Below are 18,295 nucleotides of genomic sequence, written 5' to 3'. Positions count from 1 at the left end.
GAGACGTGAGAGTTATTTGTGGGGAGGCCCTCGGGGGAAGGCAGGAGCTCAGGATCCAAAGGGATGTCTAGGGCAGTGCATTCTCAGACAGAAAAGAGAAAAGGCTGCACAACAGAGGTGCTCAAAGCTAAAAACAAAGGTGCTCAAGGCACCCAGACCAAGAATGGTGCTCCTAGTGGCCCCAGGCTTGTATGATGCTGGAAAGACGGGGTTACCACAGAGAGAAGCCTGGGACCGGGGGTTCTGGGTGGCATGGGGTGGCGTTGGGCACATCCCCCTCGTGGCAAGATGGGCACCCAGAGCAAAGGGACAGGGCAGCATGGTGGAGCACCTGTGGGTCCCCATCCGTCCCCTGGGCGGGCGGTGGTCAGGGACACCTCCGGGAGCCCCCCACTCCTCCCACTGTCACTCAACACCCCCCAAGAGAACCCCTCATAGGTGAGGAAGACCACAGGCAACACTCACAGCATGGCTGTAGAAATGGAGCTCGGGAGCCACAGACTAAGGCTTCATATCAGGATGTTTGCTTTCCTCTACAAGAAAGAGGAGCCATGTGTGTGAAGAGCAGGCAGGTAGGAAAACAGACCCAGGGGACACGTGGAAAAGAAAAATGTCAAAGCTCTATGTGGCGGCTCCTACATGCTCAGTCATGTCTGACTCCTTGCGACCCCATGGACTGTAGCCCACCAGGCTCCTCTGTCCAGGGGATTCTCCAGGCAGGTATACTGGAGTGGGTTGTCATGTCCTTCTCCAGGGGATCTTCCCAACTCTGGGATCAAACCCAGGTCTCCTGCATTGGCAGACGGATTCGTTGCCTGGGAAGCCCATCAGCGGCTCAGACAGATTCATCTATTGGACTAGCGTTTGCTGAGCATCTGCTACACAAAGGAAACTATTATTACTACAAACACATGGTACACCTAGTGGGCAATTTGATGACTCTTCCCTCACAGAGCTCAAATGCTAGCAGGCAGGGTGCATGTCCAACTCTTTGTGACCCTGTGGCCTGTAGCCCGGCAGGCTCCTCTGTCCATGGGATTCTCCAGGCAAGAATACTGGAGTGGTTTGCCATGTCCCCCTCCAGGGGATCTTCCTGACCCAGCGATCAAACCTGGGTCTCCTGCATTGCAAACGGATTCTTTACTGCTGAGCCACTAGGGGAGCCATGCACAGGTATTAAATGGAAGAAGGATGGATGCTTTGGAAATGGTTTATAGATTGTTAAGTACCAAATCTGCCTTATACTTAACATTGCTATTTAAGTCACTAAGTCATGTTCAACTCTTTGTGACCCCATGGATTGTAGCCTGCCAGGCTCCTCTATCTGTGGAGCTCTAGGCAAGAATACTGGAGTGGGTTGCCATTTCCTCCTCCAAGGGATTGTCCCAACCCAGGGATCAAACCCACATCTCCTGCTTGGCAGGTGGATTCTTTACCATTGTGCCTGCCACCTGGAAAGCCCATACTTTTTAATGAATTTTATCAGCACCTACTGAGTGCCAGGGTGACAGCAGGGGGTAGGCTTGGGGACCTACCCTCGTCACTGTCAGCATGGCTGAACCCACAGGACCCTCAGGGACTCCGGAGGAACTGTCAGAACCCACAAGTGTGAGAAACTCAAGAGCAGGTGGAGGCGAGCTAGGGAGGGGGAGCACTGTGCCCACAGGGTCTGCAGCTGCCAGGCAGCCGCGTCTTCCAAGGCTGGAGGACGCTGTCCTTCTTCACTGGACTCCCGCTGCCTTCCCCCACCCCACCCAGGTGCCTTCACAGGGCAAGGCAGCTGGGGCTCTGAAGACCAAAGTTCCAGCCCTGATACTCATCTGTTGGTTGGAAATGTGGGCTAAGCTCCCTGCCATGTGTCAAATGCAATATCTTCATGGACCCTTCACACTGTCAGAGTGCTGCCCCCACACAATCACCTGGAGCTGAAGAGGCACACGGCCCTGCAGCAGCTCAGGCCCAGGGCCACCATCTGAACAGAGAGGAGGAACCACCCCCACCAGGTTATAGACAGGGAGCCGAGGCTCAGAGACGTTGACCAGGCCTTTGCCTTGGGGTGAAGCTGGGTGGACTCGCCCACATTCCTAACACCAAATGCTGGGAGGATCCTTAGGGTGTCCAGTTCCGAGGGGGATCCTGGGCAGGCCCAGGAACGGGAGGACAGATTTAGGGAGCACAGTCCACAGGGAAGGGTACCACGTCCAGGCATCGTCTGTGGCATCCTGATGCCAGCCTCTTCCCCTCACTGGGACAGGGACACCCAGGCCCAGCCAGACATCAACTCCACTGGCCATGGCGGCCCCAGCCTCGCTGTCCCAGGACAGGCTGACCCTGGAAATGGGACCTGGCTGTTCTCTGAGGGCTTGATTTCTGCAAATTCAGCCCCCCGACCACCACCCTGTACCTAGGCTTGGCTGAGCCTGAGCCTCCTTCCCTCTGCCCCAAGAGGGGCTAGTGGAAACCTGAGTGACCACAGGCAGGAAAGGGTGACCCAGACTGACACCTTTGTCCGGCCTGCCAAGCCACCCGCCCACATGCCGAGGTCACCGAAGGCGGGTCTGGAAGCCAGCCCTGCAAGTGAGGGCTCGCCTGCATCCCAGAGACCCCAGCAGGGAGGGCTGGCTCAGCTCAAGGTCACAGGCAGGCAGGGTGTCTCCCATCTTATCGCCCAGGCTGCAGGGCAGCGTTTCCTCAGCTTCACCCCAGCCGCTGATTAAGAGCTGCCGTGCGTAGGCGGGCAGGCATGGGAACCAGTGCCCACCTCAAGTTGGCAGTGGTTCAGGAAGGGAGGCCACTTCCCTGGGAGCCCAGGGGACAGAGCCGGCCTGAGCCCTCCTGCCTTGTCCCTCTGACTCTGCTCCTGCCAGCCTTCCACCCGACGCTGGCTGAGGGCTTGGGGCCCAGATCACATGTCCCACCAGACCTCTCCCACCAGGACCCTTGCTGCAGGGAGGGAGTCACCTCAGCTCTGTGCTGGGCACCCAGGCTCCAAGTGCCCGAGGGAGCAGCATGCCCTCCAGGCGGCTCCTCAGGGTCCTGTGCCTAGAACAGCACCCACCACACGGGGGAGGGGGCTCTCAGAAGACAGGTGGGCAGACTCCCTCTACCCAGGGTCAGGCCCAGCTCCCAGAGCCCCCACATGAAGGCAGGCCTGGCACAAACTAGCCACACTGACTTTGGGACATTGTGTCTGGTCAACACAGAGGCTGAGGCACCCTGATGACAGCGAAGCCCACTGCCCCCTCCAGGCCCACCCTGGGCCGCAGGAGCCCTGAGAGCACACCTGGGTGGGGCAGCCTCCTTCCTGGCCCCCACCATGCCCACCTTTCTGAAGGCAGTCGGTGGGGAGGGGCCGTGCACCCAGAACCTTCCAGAAGCTGAACTTGGTCCCAGCTCCCCTGGGCGCACGGAGTGCTCTGGGCCCCTGGTGACAGGGGCACCTCCGTGTCTTGTCACCGGTGCTCCCCACTGCATCATGCCCCCGTGAGAGCATGCGTGTAGGTGTCTGGGCACCCACGGAAGTGTGAGTTCATGCACATGACTGTGCACACACATGTGTGATCAGGAGCATGGGTGCACACCTGAGTGAACAGATGTGATTGCCCATGTGAGTAGGTCACACGCGTGTTGAGTAAACCCAGGCACAACGTGTGTACACATGAGGGTATGTGAGGCTGTGTGGTGAGCTCCTCTGGGTGGGCTGCAGGCCCAAATGTGAGTGTGTGTGTAAACGTGTGTTGGGCACAGGGCCGGGCCAGTTCAGGTGTGATGCATGGTTCGGAGAGACCAGGCTGCGGGGGGCACACAGCAGGACAACACGCCCTGCCCCCAGTACCTTGGTCCACACCAGGGACAGGAGGCCCGGGGCACCAGCTCTGTAAGTTCCCCCACTGGGCACGGGGTGGGCGCAGGGCTGCCATGCTGTAGCCAGAGCGGGAAAGGACCAGTGAAGGTCAGAGACCGGAAGCTGAGGAAGCCCCACCTCAGGGGTGGGGGCGTACGCAGGGCCACCTTCCTGCAGCTCCTTCCCTACAGCCCCAGCCAGCCAGGGACCACAGAGGAGGCCGGAGGAAAGACAGGCCTGCCTGGCAGTTCGAGAGCTGGACACAGGGGTGCCAAACCACGCTTTGCCCTGTGGCCCTGGCTGAAGGAGCTGAGGCCACAGGCACAGATCCAGACCCAGGGCTGGGCTCCCGGGGTGGGGACAATGGCTCAGCCCTGCCCAGTTCCCACCAGCTCGAATCTGCCCTTCCCTCTGTTGTGGGGCTCTTCCCTGGGCACCAGTAAGGCCCAGCACTCACATCACACAGGACACCACCGCCCTGGACACAGAGGCCTCCTGGACGCCCACTAAGTTAGCACCTCCCTTCCGTGGGCCCTCTCTGGCCTCATTTTTCTCTGGAGCATCCCCACTCGCCAGCTTGGAAACTTCCTTCTTCCTTCCTCTCCCTCTGCACGGGATGCAGGTTCCAGGAGAACAGGGCCAGAAGCCGCCGCGGGTCGCAGCCCCTCCCACACCCGAGAGCAGCGCCAGGCACCCTGTCAGCCTCTACAGATGCCTGTGGAGAATGGATCACTAGCATACTCCCCAGTACGTGCTCTAGGAACACTGTTGTATTACTTTGACTTTCGGCTTCCTTTTTTTCCTTCCTTTCTAAAGAAAGAATTCATTCTGAAAATACTGCACAGCATGTGTCAGCAAACCCCAGGGTACACTACTGTATTAAAGGCTCTGAGAAGTCCTGCAAAAACAACCCCCTTAACTGTACTTGACTCAGAGCTTCCTGGACCACAGCAGCCCTTCCCAGAGCTCCTGGCACCCACAGAGCTGGTGCAGTCTCTGGCCCCTCCTCGGGCCCTGCTTCCCCGTCCTCCAGCCTCTGATGGACTGAGCCCAGCCCACATGGAGAGAGCTCGAGACGGAGCCACGGGTGGTCTTCCTAGCATGGTCTCGGCACCCATTCCATTTCAGGGTCCGCACGCAGGGGTCTGAGGGGTTGAACTGCTCCAGGCCAGGCGCTCCTCTGGGCACTCAATAAGGTTGGCCAGGACCCAGGGTGACCATGGTGGAGACATGGGGAGGGGCCAGCAAAATCTGTCATCTGATTAGGATGGAGGTGCAGTTCAGAGGCCACTGAACAAGAGGACAGGCACCCCAGCATCAGAGCCCATCTGCCTCCCCGGGGAAGGGGCCCACAGATCGGGGAAGGCCCTGGCCATCGGGCAGCCCCCTGCTGGCACTTCTCCTTTTCAGTCACCTCCAGGTCACACCTGCTGCCATGTGGGTCTTAGAGAAATCCCACCAAACATTAGAAGCTTCCTGCTGTCCTCCGGCATGAACACCATGAGGACCTGAGCTGATCACACACATGGCCAAGTTTCCAGGTCATATCCGTGGCTGATGGAGGGGGCAGGGCCAGCGGGAGTCAGTGTCACAGGGCCCTGCCGCAACCTGCCCACTTCTCAGGGCCCCAGAACTGCAGAGGCCCTAGACTGGATACAAGGAAAGGTGCTGAGGAGGCTAGACTGGGGAGACAGTCGGCAAAGAATAGGGCAGATAGATGGGGAGAAAGGGGGAGGGTGGGGGCAAAGCCGGAGGAGTGGATCCCAGGGGCCCCTCTGCAGGCAGGGAAGGCCCTTTGCCTCATCACCGGCCCCTCCACTCGCAGGACCTCGGAGGTGACACTGACCCTATCTGCTGGCCTGACACCTGCTGACCTATGGCCAAGAGGGGACCAAAGGCAGCCACCCACTCTCACCTGACCCCCGAGGCAGGGCTTCCCCGGGGGCTAGGGGCTCTGGCACCTGTAGGGACCCTGGGTCCCCCAACCCCAAGATGGGTGCCTGATTCGATTCTGCACCTGCCCCAGGTGCCCCCATGAGAGCCCAGGTGTGAAATGCACAAAGGACATGGGGAAGGCTCTGGCCCCATGAAGCTGGGAAACCAGCCCTGAGCAGCTACAGGCAGAGGGACCCCAGGGGCTCAGCTACAGCATGGGGCAGCTAAGAAAGGCCCTGGCCACCCACCTCTCCCCGTTCCTCCTCCCCCCAACCCAACCTCCTCCTGCTCTGGCTCCAGTCACTCCACACAACACCAGTGCCCATCTGGCTGGCCTGGTCTGCCCATCCTCACACATCAGGGTCACTCCAGCATCTGCCAGCAGCAGCTGGCCTCACCACAGACCTGAGTCCCCCACAGACCTGAGACCCCCACGGGCATGTATTGTCTGTAACCTTAACCCAGTCCCCCTGAAATTTCAGTGCTCCAGATCAGCTGAGCATAAACTGAACGAGTGAATGGATTTAAAAAAATGAATGAGTGTACCAATGAGCTGGTGCTGGGGGCAGGATCCCAGCTCTCTCCCTGCTCCTTCACATGTTGGCCACCCAGACGCTGGGGGGACAAGTGAGTGTCCCAAGAGGTCACATCACATGGCTTTTCCCGGATAATTAAAGCAAACAGATACAAGCCAGGTACATAAATAAATAAATCCCACCCTAAAAATGAATTCTTAAAAATCAACCAGAAAGCGAGAGCCTCAAGTTCAAGATACACGTGGGGACCCTGTCCTGTGCCTGCCAGCTGACGTGAAAACCTGGACCTCCAGGGCCTGACCCAGCCACCGAGATGCGTCCCACCTCCCTACCACCTCAGCCCTGCCCCCAGCCAGAGGCACTGCCCAGGCTGCCCTGGGAGGGTCCCCGCTGAGACCCGTCCCTGCACTGAGAAGCCCCAAAGGTAGGCCCCTTACTCCTGGGCTGGTTCAGCAACCCCTGATTCCCAAGTGGTGTGGTTGCATCTTCCACTTGCCAGCCAGCCAGCCAGGGCAGGGCCACCTCGAGCATCCTGGCTGCGGGCACAGGCAGAACCACAGGCTGGGCCCGCCAGGCTGGAGCTGAGACTAGCAACTCCTGGTGCTGTGGACCCAGCCCGATGCGGGCCCCCTGTTCCTGAACAGCCAGCACTGGACCGTCTCCACAGTGGGCCTCCAGGGGTCTGGACGGCCCTTGGGCCCTCCCACTCCCCCCACCCAATGCTGGGATGGTCACTCCAAGACACAGGTGACACTGAGGGTCACCGGGCTCCAGATCAGGGGTGCACAGTGGATGACAATTGTGGGACACTGCTGTGCAAACCTTCCCCTGCCCCTACCCCTGCCCCTACCCTGCCCAGAAGTCTTCACCCCAGGCCAGCCACGCGGTGATGCACCCACGTCCCTTCCCATAAACCCAGGGGATAGACCTAGACCCCACTTCCCCTTCCACACAGGTCACTATTGTGATCAGACAGCCACGGAGAGGAGGGCCGTCAGAGCTGGATGCTCCCCACACTCCAGGGGCCGCTGGCCGGCACCACCTGCCCCTGTATCATCCCCCCAAGGCGCGTCTGGTCCTCTCCCCTCTGCCCCTTCCCGGAGAGAATTACTCATTTCCTCTCCTGGACGAACATCACCACATCCTCTACTTTCCCCCTTTCCTGCTAGAGTCCACAGAGCGCATCTGTGGCCCCTGTTTATGGACCCCCCCCCTCCAGGGGCCAGAGGACAGGCAGGGACACAACCCGGGAAGTTCAGTTTCCAGCCCAGTCACAGAGCCGCCCACACGAGGTTAACCCCCATGCCGTGGGGAGACATGAACCTGCCACCCTCAACAGTGCAGCCCAACCTCAGCCTGTCTGAACCCCCCAGCCCTGTTTCAGGGGCTGCCCAACCTGTGGGCCAACCTCTCAGGAGGACGGCTGCCTCCTCCCACCCTGCCAGCTTCACCAGCAGGCTCGCCTGTGCCAATACCCGCAGACAAGGAACCCTCCCCCAACACCCTCGGCAGCTGGACTCCAGCCCCATCCGCTCCATTTACAAAGCAGAGGTTCACAGCCGCCCGCTAGGATCAGAACCCAATTCCTGCCCCACCTCTGGGACCCTCAGTGGGGTCCCATGGGGGGTTTCAGGCTGTCTGTGGTCCGGTGCAGACACCTAGGGGCTGCTCCTCCCCCTGCATCCATCAGGACCCTTCTCTCTGAGGGAAGCAGGATTGACATTCTGTCCAGCAGAGAGGAGACTGAGGCCCAGGGTGCCCACAAGGGGTTGGAGCTCCTCGCCCAGGCCCCAGACAGAGCAGCAGAAGGACCCAGAGATCAGGGCGTCAGCGTGGGCACACGGGGTAGGTGGGCAAGGGGTTCACGCTCTATAACACCAACCCCAAACCAAGCTCAGGGGCGTCTGAGCCCACTGACACCCAGACATGGCCCTGGGGCCACCCTTGGCCCCCTCCCTGGTGCCACCCTTGGCCCCCTCCCTGGTGCCACCCTTGGCCCCCTCCCTGGTGCCGCGCAGATGGCCCCCTGCCCTCCAGCTCTGCACCTCCACAAGTCCCAACTCTCTCCCTCTGCAGCTCCTGCAGCATCGGGCCAGAGAAGCATCACTGGTCCTCCCCTTCCATCAGCCCCTGTGAACAGTCTCTAGGGAGCAGAGTGGCTGAGCCAGTGTCTCTGAAGTCTCTCCCACAGCTGTGAGATGCTCCATTGTGTGTGGCAGCGGGATCAACCCCCGGGAGACTGACTGAGGATGTAGCCTCCGTGTGGGGAGCGGGAGTTGGGGCACTCACGGGAGAGGCAGCCCTGGCTCCCTGGCTGCTGGCTCCACCCCGGGCAGCACCGGAACACCGTCTGGGCCTCCGTGGAGTACACCTGCCTGTAGCCCGCGTAGTAGACGGTTCTAGAAGAGAAGAGAGAGGGAAGCGTTACCGCCGAAGGACCAGGCTCCAGGCATTTCCATCCGGTGCCTCTGGCTCCGACCTCTCCTCATCTCCCAGACCGACTCCCCCACTGTCCCCAGTTCACAGCCGAGCAGGTCAGGGCACAGAGGTAGGCGAAAGGTCTGCATTACCGAGGCCGTGTCATATAAATGAGAGGCACTGGGGGTGCACAGCCATCCTGGAACCAGCAGCAGGGCAACACGCCAGCCCTTCCCTCTCACCCCCATGGTGGGCCCAGCTCTGAGTGACCTCGGGACAGGCATTGTGTCCAGCACACAGCTCTCATCACGCGGCCAGTCTGGAAGGGTCTGAGGGTCAGATTCAGGGCCCAGCCCAGGAGCAAGAGTGGCCCCTGGGATGACCAAGTGGGCCGAGGTGCCCAGTGCTGGCACGCCATGCCCCAGGCTCCCAGCCCACCAGTCCACCAAGGAGCCGGGTGGTGGGCTGGTCCTGGGAAGTCCCCAGGGACCGGCCCCTTCCCCACTAAGGGCTAAGCCGGGGAGACAGGCTGATTGAGGGTTAAGCATCTGTGGGCAGCAGCAGGACCCGAGTGTGCTCAGCACATAGCACTGAGGTCAGAAGGGACAGCTAGGAGGGCTTCCTGGAGGAGGGTGCTCTAGAGGCCAGGGTTCCCTGGGTCCAAGGCTGGTTCCCGCTCCAATGGGACTGCTATGGCCTCAGAGAGGCTGAGCAGAGAGGGGCACAGTCCTGCTTCCAGGAGTTGGAAGCAGGCAGCTGATCTAGCCAGCCTGGGACCTGGCACAGGGAGTGGCCACAGGAATGTGGTGCCCACATCAGAGAGAGACCAGCCCCACCCAAGGGGTAAGGGCCTCTCATCTGTCCCTACCCCAGATCCACAGGCTGCCCCTGGCCACCTGCGCCTCCAGGTCCCCAGAAGCCCAGCCACTCAGGGCCACCTTCTGCCAGTCCAGCCCAACCTCTGCTCTGTATCGCCAGCCCCCACAGCGGACAGGCTTGGGGGAGTAGTCTGAGAGGGTCCACCTCCCCCAGGCTGGGACTCCCCTGCAACCACGAACCTGGAGCAGAAGCTGGAGGGCGGGGTGGGGTGCCCTGGTCCTACTCAGCCCATCAGACTGTCCTCCACCTGCAGCGCTCCTCCTTCCAGCCACACCCCAACTCCTGCGTCCCATCTGGATACCTCTGTGTTTGTTGCTCCAGAGAGTGGGCTTTAACAATCCAAGCAAGGATCTGCCACACCCCACCCACCTGCCTGGGGAGCCACTCCAACTCCCTGCTTCAGCCCCCAGCCCAGACGACAGAGAGTGGAGTGGCAGGAAAGCAAAGGGGCAACCCCAAGCCCACCCTGCATGAGCGACCTCCAGGCACAGCACCCCACCCTGCTGCCATCTGCAGGACTGCTGCCCAGGGCCTGGCCTGGTTGGGTCCAGGGCCCTTGTGGCATCAGGAGGTGTGGGGGCTTGGGCTGCCAGCTCCAGGTCAGGGAAACAACACCCCTGGCACTGCCTGGCTTGCTCTTCCTGGCCCTCAGGAGTAGTGGGAAGCTCCTGGTTGCTGAGGGGACCTGGACCCCTCAGACCAACCAGGGCCGCTTCCCGGAAGCGTGAGCACGTGCACATGACTGTGTACATGCATCTCAGGGGAGTCTGCAAAACGCCACTTTGGCAGGACATGAAACCACTTGCCTGGAGAGAGGCCTACCACGGCGCAGACAATGTCTGGCAAAGCAGACGGACCCTTCCGCCGTAAATATTTACCCGCTCCCTGGGCTACGTGCTGCTCCTCCCAGTGACCGGGCTGGTCAGCCACCCTCCCCTAAAGCTAGTGACCCTTGGAGACAGCGGGTCAGACTGCAGCCCCTGCTGCCGCTCACACGGGACACCTCACGTGGGACAGTCACATGGGCCCCCGCCACTGCCAGGAGCCAGTTTTTGCAAGGCCAGGGTGGACAGGGGGCACGGCTACTAGGCTGATATCCACTCCTCACTTTGTGTGGTCCCCAAGAAGCCCAGGACCCAGCACAGTGGGGTAGGGGAGGGGCCTGGTGGGGGCTCATGTGTAAGCTTCACGCTCGAGCATCCTCTCCCTCCTCACCTGTTTCTCCGTGCCCGTGGGGGGCACACAGCCCGAGCTCCCCAACCCTGGGGCAGCCTGTGTTGGGTTTGTTGGGGAAATGCTCACTGGGGGGACATGAGCAAGACCCCTCGTCCAGCCCCTCAGGTGTCGTCACAGCCTCGCCTGCTCTGGGCCACGATGCAGACCCGTGCCACCCCACCCAGCCCCACCAGGGCCATGCAACAAGCCCACCAGCCCAGGAATCAGACACAGCCGTCACTGTGGCTGCAGGAGAAACAGCAGCCGCCACAGAGCTGCCACACGTGCGGCCTGGCCCGTGGCTGGTCGCGTAAGAGTGGACCAAGGAGGGCTGGACGCTGGTCCGGCAGAGGGGGAGGGAGGGCTGGGAGCTCAACATGATAAAGCTGGAGCCTCTGTGGGGTCCTATAGGAGTGGGCCAGCCGCGGGAGACTCCTCAACACTTGCAGAGCTGGGTGGGGTGGGGTGGGGTGAGGAGGGCCTTCCGCCCCTCCCTCCTCTGAGGGGGTGTGCCGTCCAGCCTCTGGCTAGGCCTTCAGGACGCGAACCTGCTGGGTCTGCCCCAGGGAGTGGGGGCTGTGACCTTTGTTTTAAATGTTGGCTGTCCCATCACACCTGTACAGTTCTCACTGTGGTTCTCAGCTGGGGGCGGTTCATCTCCCTCCCTGGGCCTTCACAGTGTCTGGAGGGTGTGGGTTGTGAAAGTTGAGCTGGGAGGATGGGGCAGGTGGACAGCCCCTCTGCCACGACGGTCCTGCCCCAGGGTCAGGAGGGCTGAGGCTGGGCCCTGAGAGCGAAGGGGCCTGTCGTTTCTTCAGAGACGTGCATCTCTTTGTCCTGGCCCCATGGCCACCCACCCACCCTCCAGCCCAGGGACCACAGGGCTTCTGGCTGCTTCCAAAGTAGTGCCCTTTCCCCGAAAGCTATGAGGGGTGGGGATGCAGCTGATGTGACCCCATTCCTGTTTTACAAACACACCTACACACACTAGCCACAGCCTCCACGGCCACGGGAGGGCCAGCTGGACGATGCATTTGGGGAACCTCCCACAGCTGGCGTGGAGGCCTTGGCCATGAGCATCATGGGAGGGAACAAAACACACCAACAAGGCAGGGAGCCCTCCAGAGTCGAAACAAGGCTGGGACGCCCACATACCCTCGGCACTGACCCCAGGAAACTCTACAGGACACTGACCGCCGTGGGCACCGAGGTGGGAAGGTGGTCGCACTCACCTGGAGTGAGACAGCCCAACAGAGGAACCTGCACTCCGGCTCCAGCCCAGAGCCAGGCAGATGGGACAGCGGCCGCCACGGAGCTGGGGCCCACACTGCTCCCTCGGAACCTGGAGGTGGCCCTGCTGGATTTCGGGGGGTAGGGTCCCAGATACCGGGCTGGGCCGTGCAAGGAAGGGATCTAGAGCCCTGCCTGAGCCTTCCCAGGAAACCGGGACCCAGAACACGGACCCCTGACACGGGCTGCACACGGCCAGGCAGCACAGCCCCCCAGCAGATGGACGTTCCCCAGCAGTGCCCAGGCACCCTGCCAGGAAGCTGAGGCACCAGTCACCCTGAAAACGCTGCACCCGCCCTGCCCAGGACAGCCTGGAGAAATGGCCAGTCACAGAAGCCTCCCCAGCACGGCCACCCACCCACCCTCCAGCCCAAGGACCACAGGGCTTCTGGCTGCTTCCAAAGTAGCACCCTTTCCCCGAAAGCTAAGAGGGGTGGGGATGCAGCTGATGTGACTTCATTCCTGTTTTACAAACACACCTACACACACACACGTGGGGCCAGGGCAAAGAAATGCATGTCTCTGAGGAAACGACAGGCCCCTTTGCAGGGCCCAGCCTTAGCCCTCCTGACCCTGGGGCAGGACCGTCGTGGTAGAGGGGCTGTCCACCTGCCCCATCCTCCCAGCTCAACTTCCGCAACCCACACCCTCCAGATGCTGTGAAGGCCCAGGGAGGGAGATGAACCGCCCCCAGCTGAGAACCACAGTGAGAACTGTACAGGTGTGATGGGACAGCCAACATTTAAAACAAAGGTCACAGCCCCCACTCCCTGGGGCAGACCCAGCAGGTTCACATCCTGAAGACCTAGCCAGAGGCTGGATGGCACACCCCCTCAGAGGAGGGAGGGGCAGAAGGCCCTCCTCACCCCGCCCCACCCAGCTCTGCAATCAGGCAGATTCCAGAACCTGCCAGAAGAGGAGAGGTAGGCAAAGGCACTCCCTCCGCTTGATTTTGAAATAAAATCTTGAGCAATAGAGGTTTCACATGGGCTCGGGGGCAGGCAGCAGCTGCCTGCAGGCGGGACCTCGGCAGGCTGAGCGCCCCGCTTTCACCCTCCTGCATGGATGGCCAGCACCTCTCCCTGCAGGGTCCCCTCCTCCTCCTCACAGGCCCCCTCCCCACGGGGTCTGCCCCCACCCACCAGGCCCCAGGTGGCCGCTGAGCAGGGGTGTACAGTCTGGGAATAGCCTCCATGGTAGCCACACCCCAATGGCAGTGTCAGGGGCCTTGACCTCAGATGTGGGGCACTGGGGCGGGCCCTGTGCCCTGAGACCAGGACAGCCTCGCTCCAGCCGCACTGCCCCCTCCCTGCACTCCATGCTGCAGCAGGGGTGAGCTGAGCCCCCACCCCTACTTGGGTCCTTGGAACCCCTGCACGTACCTGCGCTCATGGCTGACACACCAGGCCTGCCGCCCACAACCCGGCCTCCACACGGGCACTGTGCGGCTGAAGGCCCGCACACAGGGCTGGCGGCGGCCCACCAGGGTCAGCTCCTGCTCCGCACACACGTGGGGCCTGGGATAGAGACAGACAGTCAGCACCCCCGTCACCAACTCCAACCCCCCTGCATGCTCCCTGTCGGGGGTCCAGCTGTCCAGACCTGAGGGCAGGCCCCGGGTGAGGGCACCCAGCACAGTGCCCACCCCGGGCCTGCACAGGCCTGGCCTCGAGAGCACGGATATTCAGGAGAAAAAGGATGCACAGGGCTGCCTCTGAGCCTCCCCCTCAAACCTCAGCCACGTGGGCTGAGGGATGCTGACCAGCGGGATGACCACGATGAGGCAGCACAGCAGCCCTTCAGGCGCATCTGCTCCGGTCACTCTCCCGTCCACTGCCCCCTATCCTCACCCCGAGGCCCCTGCGTGACTCTGGTCCCCTAGGCCGGCAGGCAGGCCGCCTGGCCAGGCGTGCTGAAAACCGTTCAAGGGAGGAGGGGCGAGCCTGGAACGACTTTCTCCTCTGGGAAGTTTCCGGCACCTCAGAAGCACAAGTGGAGCTGGCTTTTCCATTTGGAAAGAGGGAGGAAGTGGGGGCGGGGGGAGGAGGGCGGAGGGGGAAACAAAGAGGCAGGTGGGAGGAGGCACAGAAAAGACTCCCAACGATGGGGAGCAGGGCGGGCGGGAGTCCCTGCTCGGGCCCTCTGCTCTTGAAACGAACCCACTGCCCATCTGGGGGATGGGAGGTGCTTCCTCAACTGCAAAGCGAGCAGAGCTTTGTAGGGGGCGGTGCTCATCCCAGCATGGGCCATTTGCTCCCTGGGGCAGAGCAGGGTTCCTGGAGCTGCAGGTGAGGGTAGGCGTGAGACTCGTCCCTCCGGGGTGGGCAGTTCCTGGACCCCAAGAACTAGACGCCAGGGTGAAGAGGTGAGGACGAAACCGGGGCACAGGGCAGGGGAGGCAGTCATCCACACGCAGCTGGGGAAGCCTGATTGCACACACCCCCGGGTCTAGGAGGGGGCTGGGTTGCTAAGAAGTGTCTCTGTCCTGTCTGTTTTTACAGGCTCTATTTATCAGTGGCCTCCTGGCTTGGGTGCAGTATGCATGAGGGGACGCTCGGCGCTCTGAGGATGGATGAGTCCAGGTCCAGGCTTGAGGTCTCAAGGATGCTGTGACCTGGGCAGACCACCCTTAGACACCCAGGTCCTCCCACCAGACAAATGGACAAATGATCACAATGTCAAGCTCATGCCCAGCACCAAACACACAGCCTGGCTGGCATGGGGCAGCTGGTAAGGGGAGTGCCCCTTCCCTGCCTTTTCCTTCCACCCAGCACGGCCTCTGCCCCCAGGAGAGACGGACAGGCAGGGCCCAGTGACTGGGAGCTGCTCACAGGCCACTGAAAGTACAGTTCAGCTGTCAAGCTCCCTGACCAGTGAGCAGGGGCCTTCAAAGTGAATGGGGGCCATGCAGTGCTCAGGGTCAGTGGGTTTAGGAGTCGTTTGTAAATGGGGACTTGAGCTTGGAGGGCCTGTCCCTCTCCAGGTGGGAGGGGTCAGTCTAATGAGCTGATTCGGGAGTACTGGACATTTTCCTAGCACAGCTGCCCAGAGGACTCCAGCCCCAGAGAAGCAGGGCTATGGGAAGATGCCTCCTCTGAGCCTTGCAGCCTCGGGCTGAGGTAGGTCAGAGCTCCCTGTGCCCAGACACTGCTCCCACAGCCTTGTCTTGACCAGCCCAGCACACTGTCAGCAGTCAGCCCAGGTCCTGGGGAGAAAGGCCAGCATCTTTCAGCAGCAGAAGAGGTTCACTTCGGAGATGTAAATAAGTAAATAAGTGTTGGCTTGTTTGGAATCTGGACCCGTCAGCCAGCAAGAGCCAAAGGACCAACCACATCACCCTGTAGGTCCCCAGGGTCCTGGAGCCACCAGTCCGTGGGAACCCCCCTTAGAGCATCCTCCCGCCTCACCTTCCCACAGGCCCACCACGGGTTTGTTGAGCCAGCCAGGGAGGGTGGAGCTGCCCGTGAAAGGAACTGACACAGAGGTCAGGACCTTCTGGGGCCCTCACTGCTCTCCAGGTCCCCCTTTTGAGGTGCAGGCAGCAAGGAGCCAATTCTGGGGCCTCCAAGAGCCCACTGGCTCCTGCCTCCTTTCTGGGCAGAATGAGCTGCAGGATGGGCCCATTCACAAGGTTTCTCAGAAGTCTAGCAAAAGAGCACCCCCAATCATTCAGCCAGCCAGCACACCCACTGTGGCCCCAGCGAGGGTCTGGGAAGGTGGCAGGTGCTTACAGACATGACTGGGAAGGTCTGCTTCCAGGCAGCAAGGAACTCAACATGACAGGGGGCATCTGAGAGTGGAGTGACTGCGCCCCAGGACAAGAAACATGGGCACAGGCCCCAGAGGGCAGCCACCCCCACACACACAGTTGGGAGAATCCCCAGGAGGAGAACTGGTGGGCGAGGCCTTGAAGGGTCTGAAGAGCGGAGGTGAGGGGCAGGGATGAGGCTTTGGGAAAAGTGGGCCCGAGGAAGTCTGAACTCTCCTGCAGTCCTCTGCCCACTGGGAGAAAGCCCTCCCAGGGCTGAGTGAGCCCTGGCTAAATGGGCACACCTCAAAGGACAGGCTTACTCCCCCCGGGGCTGGGGAAGGGCAACCAGTGGTCCCCACCAGCCCACTGGGGCAGAAGCCCCTCTTAAGAGCAGAGTCCTCTGTTCAGCATCCACCCTGACGAGCACCCAGGGATTCTGGGAAGCCTGGGCCAACCATATGAAGAGCAGGCAGGCTGAATGGCCTAATGGCCCCATGTTAATCCCTTCTGAGGCCACAGCTTCCCCTGGACAAACTAAACTCCCTGCGGTCACAGCAAAGAGCGATGTTGGGGGAGAAGTCACGTGGGGAGTCGGGGCTCAGGCCCCAGATCTGGTCCTTTAAAAGGCCACAGAGAAATCTTCTTTCTCGGAGTAAAGCAAGACCCCGGGGGCCTGGGGTCATGGACTCGCCCCCTCCCCAGCTCTGGCTGGAAGCCTGTCCTTTCCGTCGGTACAGCCAGGTGCACCCAGCCCTCAGGGCTGGCGGAGCCCAGCACAGGAAGCCCCCGCCAAGGCCCCTCGCAGCGCCCCCCACCTCCCCGCCCCGCAGCCGCTCAGCAGCCTTTCCAAGCTCCGAGGGCCCCAGGCCCAATACCCTGCGGGAGCGCGGGGGCGCCAGCAGGCCCTCCCCACCACCCTCCTCCTCCAGACCCTCTCACTTCGCACCAGTTTTCCTCTGAGGCCAACACAAGGATCGATTTGCTGTTTAAAAGAGACCGCTAAACGGCCCGCTGGGGAATCAGCTTTCAAAATTAAATTCATCTCGGCTGGCTCCCTGACCCTCTCTTCCTGCCCATTCTGTAACTGAATTCCTTCTCCTGTCTCCCAGCCCCAAAGCCCGCGTATTTAACACAGAAATCAAGCCCAAGCGGCCCCCTGTCTGGGCACAGGACCCCGGCCCCAGGAGACAGGCTCTGGAAGGAAGTGGGCTCGGGCTGCTTCCTTTCAGCCTTCTCCAAGCTGCCCGGCCAGACCTGCCCAGACTCCCTCACCTCGCGGGGCGCCGATTCCTCCCAACGTGCAAACCCGCGGTCAGAGTTCAGGCAGACGAGGAAGGGGAAGGGGAGAGGCCGGGTGGCCCTACCAGGGAAGCTCCCCCAGACCCAACCCCCGACCCTTTTTCTCTTAACCTCCCCCTCTCCAGTTAAGGCAAAGAGAACTCAGTTCTTAGGGGCCCGGGGGAAAAGCCGCCCAAGACTCGGGGGTCTCCGGACGTCCCTCCCGCCTCCCGCGCCCGCCTCGGCTACTCACATGCCGGGTTGCAGGCGGAGCAGGGCGCCAGTGCCCGTGGGCATTGCGGGGAGCAGCAGCACCAGGGCCAGGGCCACGGCGCGCCCCGCCGCCCCCGCCTCCGGAAGGAAAGGCATAGTGCCCGCGGCGCCGCGCCGGGTCCCTCCTACGGTCCCGCGCTCAAAGGCGGCCCAGGCGGGCGCTTGGAGCCGCCTCCTCCACGTGCGCCATGGCCCGAGGGACCCGGCGGGCGCAGCCACAGGTGCCGCGCCCGGTCCCGGCGAGCGCGAGGTCGCCGCAGGTGGGCAGGGCCCCGGTTTCGAGCCCGCGCTGGAGGGCAACGCGGAGTCCTGTGCGCCTGAATGCGTCCAGCCAGACACCCGCCCCGGCGCGGGGAGCCCAGTGCACGCCAAGCCCGGCGAGGGAGAAGCGGCCCACCTCCGCCACGCCCCCTGCTCCGACCCCAGCCCCGACTCCGCCCACCGCCCAGATATACCCGTTCCCTCCTACCCCGGCCTCGTCCCGCCCCCGGCACTCCGCCGGGCCCGGACCCCGGCCCACTGCCCGTCCCCGCCCAGACGCTCCGCCCCAGCCCCGCCTTCCTCGCCCACAGCCCCGCCCACAACCCCCGCTGCCCACTCGCGCTTCCCACTCCTCTCCGGCTGAAAGTCTCAGGTTCCGTGCGACTCGGGAGACCAAGGGGTGGAGCAGCAGAGATCTCGCCCCTCAACCCTGGAAAGGCAGTCCTCCAGGACGCCGGGCCCCAGCCCCCGTTATCCTGGGGGAGGTGGGTCTCTGTCGGCCGGTCCCGCTGCCACCCCGCTGCACAAACGGGGAAACTAAGGTCAGAGCGGAAGCAGCCAGCACGCCCAAGTGGCCCCTAAAAAACTGCAGATCCTGGAACTGGACAGGGCGAA

The 18,295-nt window shown here is 62.1% G+C and overlaps 1 protein-coding gene across 1 annotated transcript in view; it reads right to left on the bottom strand.

Moving 5' to 3' along the window:
* Positions 1 to 17,515, bottom strand: part of MEGF6 (multiple EGF like domains 6) — a 104,107-nt gene extending 86,592 nt beyond the window's left edge. The window contains exons 1-3 of the mRNA XM_068985837.1: positions 17,400 to 17,515; positions 13,500 to 13,634; positions 8,605 to 8,714 (exon numbers count right to left, since the gene is read on the bottom strand). Coding sequence (XP_068841938.1) covers positions 8,605 to 8,714; positions 13,500 to 13,634; positions 17,400 to 17,515 — 361 coding nt within the window. The remainder of the gene's footprint in view (positions 1 to 8,604; positions 8,715 to 13,499; positions 13,635 to 17,399) is intronic.
* Between the last annotated feature and the right edge of the window lie 780 nt (positions 17,516 to 18,295).

This window comes from Capricornis sumatraensis, chromosome 14 (genome assembly GCF_032405125.1).
Source record: "Capricornis sumatraensis isolate serow.1 chromosome 14, serow.2, whole genome shotgun sequence".
Lineage (NCBI taxonomy): Eukaryota > Metazoa > Chordata > Mammalia > Artiodactyla > Bovidae > Capricornis > Capricornis sumatraensis.
The sequence above is the reverse complement of the archived record's forward strand: the minus strand, read 5'-3'. Positions and strand labels throughout refer to the sequence as shown.